Source organism: Larus michahellis, chromosome 9 (genome assembly GCF_964199755.1).
Source record: "Larus michahellis chromosome 9, bLarMic1.1, whole genome shotgun sequence".
Taxonomy (NCBI): Eukaryota; Metazoa; Chordata; class Aves; order Charadriiformes; family Laridae; genus Larus; species Larus michahellis.
In genome coordinates this window covers 15363538-15378509 of record NC_133904.1, presented here as the reverse complement: position 1 = coordinate 15378509, position 14972 = coordinate 15363538, and the positions used below count along the sequence as shown (strand labels likewise).

The 14972-nt window shown below is 42.8% G+C and overlaps 1 protein-coding gene across 2 annotated transcripts in view; it reads left to right on the top strand.

Annotated features, from left to right (window-relative positions):
• The first annotated feature begins 6026 nt into the window (after window positions 1-6026).
• The window catches only part of NEDD4 (NEDD4 E3 ubiquitin protein ligase), a 60543-nt gene continuing 51597 nt past the window's right edge, over window positions 6027-14972 (top strand). Inside the window, exon 1 of one of the 2 annotated variants that reach the window (XM_074601382.1) lies at window positions 6027-6145. In XM_074601382.1, the coding sequence (XP_074457483.1) occupies window positions 6101-6145 (45 nt within the window). In that variant the 5' untranslated portion in view covers window positions 6027-6100. The remainder of the gene's footprint in view (window positions 6146-14972) is intronic. The other variant, XM_074601383.1, reaches the window with a different exon arrangement.

The following is a 14972-nucleotide window of genomic DNA, read 5'->3' as shown; positions in this document are numbered from 1 at the left end:
GGCTGTCTCTGCAAGAGCAAAACAGGAGACCTCAGTGCTTACTAATAAGGAATTGCTGAAGACCTGTTATACTGCACATAACTTTAGAATTATTTTGCTGTTTTAGGAATTATCTGAAGTCGCACTTTTTTTTTGTAAGTAACATTTACAAAAGGCAGCTATGTAATACAGGAGGATATTTGCATTTCCCTTTGTTTGGCAGAGGTAATAGTCTTCTCACTAATAGGTATCCTTTTACAGCATGCACAAAGCCCTATATCCTTATCAGACATTGTGGGGTTTAGGAGAACTTTCTTGTGGGATTACTTTCTATGCCAGCCAGACTTGAAGGTGTGTGGACACTTCTTGGATGGTGCACTATTACAACTAGTTTTGCCTTTTGGGTAATTAATTCCCAGTGGAAACACTTTCAAGTTCATTGGAAGCCAATCAGTGGACCAAGAACAACACATTAAAATCTGTGCACTCTAAAATAATTGAATGCTAAAAAAATCTCAGAAGTAATTAAACCCAACTTAAAATAGCAATTACTTACTATTCCCATTTTCCTAATGGAATAAGGGAGAAACAATACAAAGAGCATCTTGTGTGAAAACGAGAGGAGTAAAGGCGGGAGTGCATGAGTGCTGCAGTAGCTTCCTTTGCTCTTAGCAGTGGTTTAGATACTGGCAAAGAGCATATAGCACGTAGTACTTCTTACATATATGGAGAATGGAGCCTTAAGGTATTTAAAGAAGAAAAGCCCAAATACGTCATCTATAGGAAGATCTTACTTCTGTAACATTGCAATGGGTTGAACTGTTAGCAGAAATATCCACAATGACTGTGTTAACCGTGGGATCACTGGTGGTGAATTAAGCTGGGAACGGTGTGACAGCAGTTGACTGGAGCTCAGCACCTCCGGGTTTCTGTTCTGGCAGCTCTCCTCCCCCTCAAGCTGAAAATAAGGAGAGAAAGATGACATCTGAGTGGTGGTGATTCAGACAAGTGTTTACCACTTCATTCAAATGCATATGCACAAAATGAGTGTGACTTTCCACCTCCACCGCAGTTGCTCTTCTTACTATGCAGGTTTGCTCATCAAGCCAGAGAGCTTTCCAAAAGAAATCGCTTGTAAACTGTTATACTAGTCACAGAAATTAGGAAAAACATTTCTTACATCTTTCCCTTCTCAGCCTTCCCCATGTGAGAGCTGGAGATCTCAGCAACTTTCCTGGGGCACAGGGGATCTCTGCAAGAGTTGGGTGGAGGGAGCGGGTCCAGGACAGGTATGGTTAGTGCCTTGAGAACACAGACCCACGCTTTGGGAGCAGTGTAAATTTTGTCTGCAGGCTGCCCTGAAAAGGAGCTACTTGAGTGGAGAATTTCTGTTTCACATTTGGTCTGTCCCTGGTTGACAGACACACCTTGCTGTCATCCAGCAGGGACAAGTAGGGCTGTAGGGTTTAAGACAGCTGGAGGCAGTGGCTTGGCAGCAGGCAACACAGAAAGCAACACGTGTCCAAACAGAAGATATGTTGCTTTTAAGGGAAAGAAGAAAAGTTGAGGAAAACAGAACCAGTGACTTTGGAGAACTGAGAATAAAAAGGAGCAGTGAGGGGCTGGTGAAAACCTGAGCGTGAGTTAATGGCAGTCAGGTTGCAAAGCAATGCAGAGAAAACAGTCAGTCTGGGATGACTTTTACAAGACTGAAGTTCTTGCTTACACAATTTAAGCTTTCATCTTTGTATCAATTTTGCATCTTGCTTTGTTGTGTTTGAAATTTGAAAAAGTACTTAAAGGAGGCCTACAGGAAAGTAGAGTTACGACGAAGGTTAATGGTTTTAAACTGAAAGGGGGGAGATTTAGATTAGATATTAGGACGAAATTCTTTACTCTGAGGGTGGTGAGGCACAGGAACAGGTTGCCCACAGAAGCTGTGGATGCCCCATCCCTGGAGGTGTTCAAGGCCAGGCTGGATGGGGCTTTGAGTGACCTGGTCTAGTGGAAGGTGTTCCTGCCCAGGGCACGGGGGGTTGGACTAGGTGATCTTTAAGGTCCCTTGCAACGCAAACAATTCTATGATTCTGTGAATTCTAGTATTAAGCACCAGGATCTAGCATGTATTTGCACGTAACTGTAGAGCCAAGAAGAGTGTTCAGTCTTGGGCTCTTAAACTATATTTCTGACATTAGTCTCATTAGTGAGTCATTGCCATGGTAGTAGAGAAATTGAGATTACTAGGCTATCAATAGGTATTTACTTCTCTTAGTCATAGCAATGACTCACTAGCAATATACATTTTTTCTATTAGTTCCCTCTTGTGTGTAGTTTTCCATGTACCTGACACTATGACGTTGTGAGTGGTTCATCATAACATTTTCTATTGTGTGACTCAGTAGAACAAAAGACAATAGGACAAAAATCTGTGTGTGTCACTTGCATCCGGATTTTTTGTTTAATTGTAGTTAAAATGACGTATGATTCCTTCAGTTTAAAGGAAGAGCAGTGAAGATAATTTATCCAATTTGATTTAAAATCCTCTGTAGCAAAAATGTAGCCTATATTTAATAAGATAAAACATCCTTCAATGTCATTTGATGTCCTAGATTTTGTAAGTTAACCATGACTATAATTAATATATATTCTTAAGCTAAAGATTATTTGATTATGATAACCCTTTGGAATTGTGAAACAAATCTCCTTTTCCCACATTATTTCCTCCTTTAAAAACAAACAGTGCTTTGTTTTTTTCAAATCAGTTCTGTATTAGAGTGTATGGATTCTCTTCAGCTTATAAAAACATTTACAATAAAGAAAGACACAAACCAAGTATTGTAAATGTATATAAAATTCAGACCACAAATTGGGTCTATCAGGCTGAACGCCATCATCTGAGAGACAGAAAATATTTTTAAAGTTTGTAATTTTTTGATCTTTTGTGGCACTGAAGGTTAATTTAGATGGCAAGAGAATTCAAACTTCTTTGTTACCAGATGACAACTCACTATTGGGATGGAATAATGACATAAAATATTAATACGTTTTTAATGGCCTTGATACACAGTTAAAGTGTTCTGTTGCACTCAGATGATCCAAATGCAGGTTATTCTCTGCAACTGAAAATCAATTATTTGCAGAAAGAGGAAGAGCTCTCAGAAGAGCTCTCTTCCACTATTAGTCTGTAATTGCATAAGACAATAAAATATTAAATGCTGGAGATATGTATCTTACATAAGAACTGAATGTTTGTTAACAGATTGTGGTTAATTTTCCCTTGTTTTTAAGTAAAAGAATACTTTAATTTAAAATTCTTCTATTTTGAGTGAACTGCTAGATGCCTTGCTGGAATATTGAAGATAACTATTGAACCCACTGAAAATGCACATAGACCTTATCTTAGCACATGGGTGCCTCTAGGTAACAAACCCAGAAATACAAGCCTTGTTGATAGCAGGTCATCTACTTACAAATTTGGGATTTGACTGTGTTTTAACTCCTGTTCTGGAAAATAAGTGGTCTTTCCACACCAAAAATGAATCAGTGAGATCTTCTTTGGGGCTGCGTTACACTTTGCTACTTAAAAAATATAATATAACAAAGTGAGTTTACTGTTGTAAGTTTCAAAAGGGCATTATTTCAAATTTCAAAGTTATTGAAACGACACATTACTCAGAATTTAATGTTTGAGTTTTGATGTCTTACAAAAAAGCCCAATAACTAATGTGCTAATAAAATACTCATAAACAAAACCTTTGTTAAACAGGACTTCAGGATGCTTAAGAGTGCTTCTTCTCATAGCCTTCTAGTGTACAGAAAAGCTGAGACTGAGACTGTGGAAAAACAGTCAAGCAGAGTTCAGGCAATTAACAGTAATGTTGCAGTAGGAGATTTATAGGGAGAAATAAACCAGTATCTTTTATTAGACTAACCAATATAATTTTGAAAAAAACCATAAGCTTTTTGGGGTCTGATGCTTTCTGTCTTGCATGGTTTGTACGCTCTAGCAGAGTGTAAGAGGCAGCACCGCAAAACCAGGTACTCATGCTCAACAGCCGTAAACCCACATGCTATTTCTGGCAAGCTGTAAGAATGATTTACCAGTCAATGTTAGGCGCCATCCCAGAAACAAATGCTTCACAAAGTAACTGGATGTGGAAATCATGCCTGCTTTAACTTAGGCAGGTTTTCCTTCCTTGGCCGTCACCCAGGAACCTCCCACTTAAATTTGGACAAGCCTCTAAACTCGTGCTGGGAGAAGCAAGGCTGAGTGAAGGGGACCGAGTGAAGGGAACTGGAGAGAAACGTTGGGTATCCAGAGGCTCGATCCAGAAGTAGAAGGGGGCTCGCTCTTTCTTTTGAATTACCCAAAAGCTTGTCTGGGTCTTTTTTCCAAAATGTATCAGTTAGTCTAACAAAACACATTTTTTCCCCATGTAAATCTATCTGTTCATATTCATAGATGATCATAACTATAAAGACGCTTGCCCGGATGCCACTTTGTCTGTTTCCCTGACACTCACCAATTTTTCATAAGTAATATCCTACAATTGATTTTGGAACATGCAAAAACTGATGTTGCTGTTGAGGTTGCCTTTCCCTGGAACCTCCTGCTAACCCTGGGAGGAGAGCGCAAGAGTGTGTGATAACGGGCACAGGCTTGCCTGAGCCCTGCCATGGAGGTGTTAGTTACCTGGGTGTTTTGTGATCTGCTTGGGGAACAGTCCAAAAAGCTGAGCCTGGGTCTGTGTTTGCTTTGAAAAGGGCAGAGGTTCTCATCGGATGATGAGAGAAGTAGGTCACCCAAGTTGTGAGGGGCTAGGCTGGATGAGCTGAAAGATGGTGAAAGACACTGGTTCCCTGCCAGTACATGTGCTGCTACATTTGTTTGTTGTTAGCGACACACATGATTTTCCATGCGTTCATCCTAAAATGAAGGTATGTTCTCTGCACTCGCGGGCTGTGCAGTGCCTGGAGAGGAGTTTGGCTCAGGCTTGCTTTCAGAAAGGCTTATGGCTACAAAGCGCAGACTAAATCACTCTATTTATAGGGTTTTTTTTAGCACAGCTCTTCCAGTTGTCCTCTGCTGGCTGGGAAGGCTGGTAGCCAGGAAGGGACTCCCAAGTGATTCATGAGCAGCTGTTGAAAGTCGTGTGAATTGAAGCCATTTACAAAACCATCACGGAACTAGGTCCTTCAACAGGAGGGTGGGTGATATCTGGGAAGCATCACTGAAAGGCAATTTGGAAATGACCTCAAGCGTTCAGCCAAAGTGTTGAGACCTCCCTTACTAACATGTTGCTGTACCACCTGTAAGTTTGAATGGGGGGGGGGGGAGGCAGAGTTTTTAGATTTTTCTTTTGAGAGATGGGAAGTCTTTACAACACTGTTACTTTGATTTCAGACAAGGCTTTTACAGTTTATCTTCTCTCCTCTGGCATTCTCCCCACTGGGGTGTTACACCAGGTCAGCTCCTCACAAAGTGAGGACTTCCTTCCTCCTCCCAGTACCCTGGAAGGCGACACTACCTCCTCCCGGCCGGCAAGGAGATCCTTTCTGCACACTGCAAGGATTATTTTTTCCCCTCAGTTCCCCCCAAATTTTTGCAATTCCACAAGGTTCCCTTGGGTTTAGGCCAGAGCTCCCACAGCTTGCGCCTGGCCCTCAGAGACGTGGAAAAGACCCCGATGATGTAAACCACCGGGAAAATGTTCATAAAAACGCTTTTATTCCGCCCATGACCCTCACTCCTCGCTGAAGGGGTGTCCCTCGGGCCGGGGAGGAGGGACCCACCCCGGATAGGCGGCAAGCCGGCCGGAGCCTCGGGCCGCGCTGAGGCGCGTTGGAGCTGAGAGAGGCAGCCCCACACCCCCCTTCGCCTCAGGCTGCCCGCGCGGCGCGTGTCTCCGGGCGGGGCGCGGAGCGAGAGCCAATCGGGAGGCGCCGCCACCTCCCCGGGTGGGCGGTGGCGCGGGCTTCTGCGCCAATCAGACGAGGCGGAGGGGGGCGGGAGGAGGTGGGGCGCGCTCCCGCGGGGCTTTGGGCGGGGCTATGGGCGGGGCGCGCGGCGGGGCGGTGGCGGCGGGTAAACACGGCGGCGGGGAGTGCGCGCCGTTCGGCCATGGCGGCCTCTCCTGCTGAGGTGTTCGGGCTGCCGGGCGAGGAGGTGAGGCCTGCGACCACTCTTCCGCTTCGCGCTCCCCGCTTCCCTTCCGCCGCGAGGGCGGGCGGCTTCCCGGGCGGGTCTCCCCTCAAGGTGGGGGGGTTCCTGCGGGCCCGCCGCTGTCTGGCGGGGTGGGGGAGCAGGGCTGAGGTGAGGGGGGATTCGGCGGGCCCCTGCCCGCTCCCCTCAGCACCGGCTGCCGGGCCAGCCCCGGACGGTAAGCCGGCGGCTGCCGTGTCGCCTGGCACCGGCATTTCTGTCTCTAGGCTGGTTTTTGAAAGCTGTGCGAGCCTCCCCCTGCAGACGGAGGAATTCGGGTGCGTTGGGTAACTTCCTCATGAGGGAGCTGGGTGGGCGAAGCGGGGCTGCTTCCCCCCAGCTCCCGCCCCCCGGGCTGAAGAATAAAGTCTTTGTTTCGGGCTTTGTCACAGACGGTGTTCGAAGCACCGAAGCGGTGCGTGAATTAAAATTGTGCTAAGGGTAGTTCGGGGCCTGAGCGGCGGTGCTCTTCCCTGCAATGCCGAGAGCGTGAGATCTTGTGTGCGCCTTAGTGTTTTTTTGCAATAAACTCGTGGGTTTAAACAGAAAGCGGCTTCTGTTGTGAGGTCGTAATTCCTGAGCGCAGGGATCTTTAGAAGGTGGCTGGTGCTGGAGTACCTGTCCCTGCGCTTCAGTGGCAGACAGGTGGGGAGGGCTTTTGCATCGAAACTGCGGCAGAATATTGATGGAATAGTTAACTTTATCAAGAAGGAAGGAGGTGACTCTTTTTTGGTTGCAGGTACAGGAAGACTAAAAGCTGTATCCATCTGAAAGCTGTTCGGTGACCTGTGTGAAGTGTCAGTAATGTTGTCTTTGAGCCAACAGGATATTTTACCAAGCCTGTCTTTGATCAGCTCTTTTTGTGTCCAGGCAGTGATGATCTCTGTGTTAGTGCACACTTGTTGCGTCCTTTGCAGGAACTTACTTCATTAAAACTGTGAGATATTATTCCCAGTCTGCTAGCATGGCTCTCTTTGCCGAGTTCTGCTTTACTTCTGGAGAAGTAACTATAAAGCTCTCAAATGATTTTATTTTTTTCCTTCATCTTAGTATTTGAATTGCATAGGAGTTCTATTAGAAGATTAGCACAGCATGCTGCAAGGGTTGCATAGCCCTTCCCATTGCAAGATCCCATTTTCAGTTGCTAGTAGCTTTGTGAGGCTATCCAGTTGGACTAAAACATTCCATGCCTCAGGCTCTCTATTTTAACGTTATTAAACAGTCAGTTTAGTTGTTTCTTAGCCTTCCTTACTATGGGGAAAATTTTTTGAAATCTGGTCAAAATCGAACAATTCTGATCTTTCCTCAATCCTTTTGAACATGTTCCTTTGGAGCTGCTGGGGGAAGGGGGAGAAAGTTTGAGTATGTAACAAATCTATCAGATACAACTTTTTCCTTAATTCAAAAGTTTAGCCAAACTTTTTCAAGTTACAGATGTGGAAAATACAGTTTGTTTCTGACCAGGACGTTGATATTCAGTTGGTGCTTATTGATTCACATGTAAAGAACTTGCTCAGTTTTCTTAATAGTTTTCATGCGTGACAAATGACAAAATGAATGATTTTAGGGTTATGGGAAAACTGCTTTTACCTAGAGTGCTAGAATAGAAACTAGAGTTCTGCCTCTCTAGATTTTCTTTTTTTTGTCTTCCTGGAGTTTAAATCTGGAAGATTGCATGCACAGAATCACAACAAAAACGCAAAGTCAGAAACCCAAATCATATTGGAAGTAGCATCAAAGAGTTTTCTGTAAAAGCCTCCCCTGCCATTGTTTTGCAGGCTTTTCATAGTTTATGTCTGCACATTGATGCTTCCCCGGGGCTGTTATGTGACCCATTCTGCAAGATGGATTTGCTTGGGATATGAATCAAAATTGTCTGGTAAAAGAAAGTGGATGTTATCTGCAAAACCTCTTTACTTGTTGCACCTATTGCATATGATTATATGGTAAATATAATAATTGTAAATAAATGGTAAATAAAATAAGGAAAAATAAGGAAGGAAGGTGAGAAGTTGGTCTGATTGTTGAGGCAGTTGAATGCAGTATTAGAGTGTGGATTTTCCTCCTCCTCTCCAGTCCCCTCCCCAAGTTATGCATTTATTCCAGCTTTCTTGATTAATGGTGTATTAATCACTTGGACTTAATAAAGGATTGCTAGTATGATGTTGCTGACCCAAACAAAATGATGAAGAAGCTGGGATGTAAAGGAAGCTGTAGCCGAGGTTATTGTGTATACAGTGGGTTATTGTATATGCTGTATTTAGGTATCTGAATTTCAGTGCCTGAATCTACCAGATTCAGTTGTCCTTAATTTCTCTGGTTCAGTTTTTCTTCTCTATAATGGATATAGTATCATTCTGTCACCTGTAGGACTTCTTACCACTTAGTTGGATATTGAAATAATGAACCCTAGAAAAGTCAGTGGAGAAAACTGATAATTCTGTATTCAGAGCAGGATGTTAGCAGTGTGTGAAAAATGAGCTCTGGGGTCACACGCTGAAAAATGAAGACAGGAGAAAATACGAAATAGTAGTTTGTGAGCAATACCAATTTTGTTTACTTAGTAAGGTGTCTGTTGCTGAGAAAGAAATAGTTTGTGATCCTATCAAAAGTTCTGATAGGATGAATGTGCAATAATAGGCTAAAAATAGGCTAAAATGAATATAATCTAGGAACAATATTAGACTAAAATGGAATGCTGTGAATGTTTTTATTGTGAAATATTTTACATTGCAGGATAGTATATAGAAAAAAGGCAAATGAACAGGTTATACATCTTGCTACAGCCAGTCTCAAGGTAGAAAAATAAATAGCTCTAATAGTATTTGTAAAAATTACTTCTAATCCTCTCATTAACTTTTTAAAAGAGAAAAGAAATACCTTAAAGTATACTTCCCACTTCCAGGTCAGACTTTCTCACACAGTGCTCTTTGCCTCAGGCTGCTAAAAAAAAAAATCAGTTGGGAGCATTAACTGCTGCAGACTTTGTCTTGACCTGTGAAGTGAGTAACCGTGCCTGTTGTCGCATACTTGGGATATATCTGCCTTGGAATATAGTTTCAAGTGTTGGTTCAGATCTGCAGGAGCAAACTGATACAACCGCTGCTGCTTTTCTTTGTCATAGGAGTGGTAACTTTGCTGGTGCTCTTAAATGTGCTTGTTGAGGTGGGGTGTCCATAGCTACAGGGGTTTTGGCTGAGGGACTTTCTAATACAAAGCTTTCAGGTTGCTAAGACGTGGATTTCTGTAGATTAAACTGTTGGATCGGGTGTTTTCTGACACTGAGCTATTCACTTCCAGTTACTGTGATTTTGTGACAGTTAACTGCAATTCTAAACACAGAATTTTCTAACAGGAATTGTGGAATGATCTTTCAAAGACTGAAGGAAGATTCATTGATATTTCAGCTAATGCTCTGTTATTTATTCAGTTACAGAAGAAATTACATTTTTCAGTGGTTTGCTGGGTTAAAAATATAATTGTTAAAGAACTGTCTAGAATGGCAATGTATTTATTTCTTGTTTTCTATCAAAATACCTGCTTGCACTATAGGGCTTTGAAATGGCATCTAGTAAAATGACACTGCTTGTTTATATACCTGTATTTCATATCCAATTTAATTTAAAAAATTGTGTATGTCAGAGTTCTTACACTCCCAGCCTGAATTAAGGACTTTCTTATTTTGCTTAGCCCTTTTTATATTGCCTAAATAACCTAAGTTAGCTAGCTTTTTTAATCTGCTGTGTCTATTACGTTTGATCTGTTTCAGGGATCAGAGTAGGTAGTGGGAACTTCTCACAGGCAAAAATACACTTCCCACTTGCATGCAAGGGGAAAGGCAGAGGTAAGGGGGAAGATCTGGAGAGAGGAGGAGTATTCCCCAGTAGAGGAAGATCAGGTTAGAGACCACTTGGCCAGTCTGGACATCCATAAGTCCATGGGCCCTGATGAGATGCACCCATGAGTGCTGAGAGGACTGGCAGATGTTATTGCTTGGACACTCTCCATCATCTTTGAAAGGTCATGGAGGACAGGAGAGGTGCCTGAGGACCGGAGGAAGGCCAATATCACTCCAGTCTTCAAAAAGGGCAAGAAGGAGGACCCAGGGAACTACAGACCGGTTAGTCTCACCTCTGTCTCTGGGAAGGTAATGGAGCGACTTGTTCTGGATGTCATATCCAAGCACGTTCAAGAGCAGGAGGTTATTGGAAGCGGTCAACATGGATTTACCAAGGGTAAATCATGCTTGACCAATCTCATAGCCTTCTGTGATGTTATAACTGGTTGGCTAGATGAGGGCAGAGCAGCAGATGTCATCTACCTTGACTTCAGCAAGGCTTTTGACACTCTCTCATAACATCCTCCTTAGGAAACTGAGGAAGTGTGGACTAGACGAGGGGACAGTGAGGTGGATTGAGATCTGGCTGTGTGACAGGACACAGAGGGTTGTGATTAATGGAGCAGGGTCGAGTTGGAGGCCTGTAACCAGTGGTGTCCCCCAGGGGTCAATACTGTTTAACGTATTCATCAATGACCTGGACGAGGGGACAGAGTGTATCCTCAGCAAGTTTGCTGATGATACCAAACTGGGAGGGGTGGCTGACACCCCCGAGGGCCATGCTGCCATCCAGCGTGACCTAGACAGGCTGGAGAGCTGGGCAGAGCAGAACCTAATGAGGTTCAACAAGGACAAGTGTAGGGTCCTGCACCTGGGGAGGAAGAATGTCAGGCACCAGTATAGGTTAGGGGTGGACCTGCTGGAAAGCAGCTCTGAAGAAAAGGCTCTGGGGGTCTTGGTAGACAGTAAATTATCCATGAGTCAGCAATGTGCCCTTGTTGCCAAAAAGGCCAACAGAATTCTGGGCTGCATAGGGAAGAGTGTGGCCAGCAGGTCAAGGGAGGTCATTCTCCCCCTCTACTCTGCACTGGTGAGGCCACAACTGGAATACTGTGTCCAGCTCTGGGCTCCCCAGTTCAAGAGAGACAGGGAACTGCTGGAGAGAGTCCAGCGTAGGGCAACAAAGATGATGGAGGGATTGGAGCATCTCCCTTATGAGGAAAGGCTGAGAGAGCTGGGACTCTCTAGCCTGGGGAAGAGAAGGCTGAGGAGAGACCTTATGAACGTTTACAAGTATCTAAAGGGTGGACTTAAGGCGGGTGGAGCCAGACTCTTTTCAGTGGTTCCCAGTAACAGGACGAGGGGTAATGGGCACAAGCTGGAACATAGGAAGTTCCAAACAAATATGAGAAAAAACTTCTTTATGGTGAGGGTGACAGAGCACTGGAACAGGCTGCCCAGGGAGGTTGTGGAGTCCCCTTCTCTGGAGACTTTCAAGACCCGCCTGGATGCAGTCCTGAGTAATGTGCTCTAGGCAATCCTGCTTTAGCAGGGGAGTTGGACTAGATGATCTCTAGACGTCCCGTCCAACTCTGAAAAATTCTGTGATTTGCCATTTCAGGTTTCTCAGTCACTTCAGAGCTGTCCTGTGTAGAACAAATGTTGTTGTTTTCTGCATGTCACATAAGATTTCTCGTAAGCATATGGTATTTCATTCTGCAAAGCTTTAGATATATTTTTATATTCCTTTAGGATATACTACTGGAGCAGGTTGTTTGTGGTTATTTAGGTTGCTGCTGGTGAACTGAATGTCTTGGGTACCTGGGTTATCTTCTCTATTTTTGCACACCTTACCCCCAACCTTTCTCATATTGCTGTATTTTGGAGATGATTCTGATGGCCAGAAGTCTTTCAGACATTACTTCAGAGACTGGCATGGACTAGTCTTCCTCTGGATTGCTTCTGACGAAAACGGTGATTTTTGTTTGGCTTGTTTGTGCCCCAGCTTGAGGCAGCCCAGTGCTTCTGTTCGTATTCAAACCCTATGGCCTCCCCAGCACCTCTGTACTAGATGTCTGCTCCATCTGAGACTGTCCTTACATGGGGTACTCAAATAGGAAAAAAAATAGACATGCGTACCTCTGTGCTTCAGAAATGCTCTGAATTTATTCTAGGCTGTGAAGGACTTTCCCATTGCAAGGCATGATCTGGAATCCAGTGTATCTGGAATAGTTCAGGCCCTTGTAGAAATGGTGATACTTGCTTATTTGGGGGCTTGGGAGGTTTTTTGGTTTGGGTTTGTTTGCTTGGTCTTTTTTGTTTGTTTGAACAGCAATATAATTTGTGTAAATCTGATGGTTTCCAGAAGCTATCTTATGTACCTGAATTTGTTTTGTTTTGTTTTCTTTAAAGCCTTTCATTGACACTGAACAAACAAACTCTGACTGTGACTGTTGTGGATATGGTGTTGAAGAGTGGTTTGGCTGGGTTTTTTTTCGGTTTGAGAGTTGTTTTTTGTTTGTTTTGTTTCATTTTTTTTTTTTAAAGTAAAATTCTTGTCATCTTGAATCAATTTGCAATTGAACAGAGGCGTTAAATACGATCTGTAGCAACAGCCAGCATTTCTTGAAGGATGAGACTTCCTTATTTATGAATACAAAACACTGCTATAGTACAATTAATGTTTAAGTTCTTTTAGTGAGTTAGTAGGACTGAACTGTAAACATTCAGGTGGAAGTTAATGACTTTCATTATGTTTATAAGATTGATTAATGTAGCTCTATAATAGGAATCTTCCTGAATCTAAAACTTCCTTTGCTTGCTTTGAAAGAATTTCTTCCAAAACAAAATGTTTCAGCTCTGTTGGTTGCCATAGAGGGGGAAGAGAGTGCCCTCTGGGCTGTGAAGGAATGGTCAAGATGCGAAAGTCTCCTTCCACTTTCTGCCTCCTGGTGAAATGAACTGGTGATGCTAACAAAACTTACTATCATTTAGGGGTCACCTAACATATATGTCTGCTTCACTTGCAAGGTCTGAATATTGCAGGAACTACTTTCCTTCAGCTAAGGCTCACCATTCTGTGGGAAATGCTTTCTTTCAAATGAGATGGTAAGTTTTAACAATTACTTAATTGGGTGGATTCATCATGCTGTCAACTTCGTATCTATCTCCTGCTGGAATCGCCCAAGCTGAATATAGCATAGATAAGTGCTCATAGCTAGCCTGATCTTGTAATTATGTGTTGGAGGTTTTTGTTTAAGATCTAAAGAATTTTATTTAAAATTCTTAGTACCTCTTCTTCTATAATATATGAGGAAAGTTTGTTCTTAAATGTTGTTTTTAATGTTAGACAGGTAAAGAATGTCAATGTTTTCTGGACCGCTTAAGGGAAAACTTTCTGTGCTAACCTCAGTGTAGGTAATGGAAGAACCAAATCCTTAATTATTTGGACTCTTGAGAGGTTTCCTTGAGATACAAAGACTGCGTGTTGCTCCAGTAAATGCCATTAAGGAATATGTTTTTGTTGTGAAACACTCAAACATAACTTTCATGGTCACTAATGATATCCAGGCAAAAAAAAAAACCAAACCCAAACCAAACTTTTAATGCAATTTGAAATAAGTGCTCTTGGATGGGAGATACAGACTAGGAAACTTGCTAAGATACGTGTTTTTTAACACTGCTGTGTTTCTATACTAAAATTGGCAGATGCAGGAGGCTATCTATCTGTTGAACTGGAATATGTAGTCAATTTAGCTGTAAGTAATCCTTCGGCATTGTTTCTGAGCTTCTCCTAGGTTTCAGAGCCTTCTAAATGATGATGTCTGTTTTTGATCAACGATTTGTGCTTGAAATACAAACCATTAGTAGAGTAAAGCTGGATACCTTGAGTAAGGTGTCTCACAGATTTAAGAAGCATGCTGTAAAAGAAACTATAAATTCGTGGTGTGTATCTTTTATGCTAGTATTTATTCTTTAATGGGGATTTGGCTTTAGTGCACTTCTACCCATGCAAGTGTCCTGACTTTTCTTGCTGTTTATAGCTGTTCCTTAATGAGGTGAGGAGTCTGTGTAGATGTGCATTGCAGAACGCTCTATAGTAGTTGATAATATCTTCCCCCCGCCACTGACTTTCTGGACCTCAGCGTATGGGATGGGAAGGATTGCTCTTCATGGAATTTAGAACATGTTCAGCTCACTGAACATCACTTCCTTTTTGTGCTCTTTCACTGGTCTGGGCTATTTGCTGGTTTCAGTTTTGAACTTACAAACTGTTGGTGTGTTTATTTCAGCCTGTCTTATCTGCACATATCCAAATCTGAATTTTCTGTACCTCTTTTATCTGTGCACTATATGCAGACATGGTATGAAGCTTAAGAAAGCCTTAGTATATAATTCTTGATATTACCAGCATCTTAAAAGGTGGTGCTGCTGTACTGTTCTATCATTGTAATATCCCTTGATACTCTTTTCTTGGCTTGATTTAGTGGTAGTTGATTCTTGACCTATCTAGCTGGAACAAAAGAATAACAGGATGTTATCGCCTAGAGCAATTGTTTACTACAAAGTGTGCTCTCTGTTATGACTACTCAGACATTTTTATATTGGGCTTCCTCAAAAAAAGCTGTCTAGTAGTCCAGCAGATACTGCCATTTTATGTTTTACATCCTTGCTCCATCTATATAAACACTCCTTGTACAACTCTGTGCCCAGAGCTGCTGCCTTTGATGTGCTGTCATGTGTGCATGTCTCTCAGAAGTGCATGTCTGTGTTACAGAGCAGCTGGGTGCTAGGGCGTTGAACTTGTAAGACTCCTTGTGCGTTCAAAGCAGCAATGAATGCTCTATCTCTTCAGATTTACAGACAGAATAAATTCAGACTGACCCCTTCAAGTTAATGTCAGGACTGCAAAAGCGTGGGTAGGCATTTATGGCCAGGAAGAGACTCTTAGGG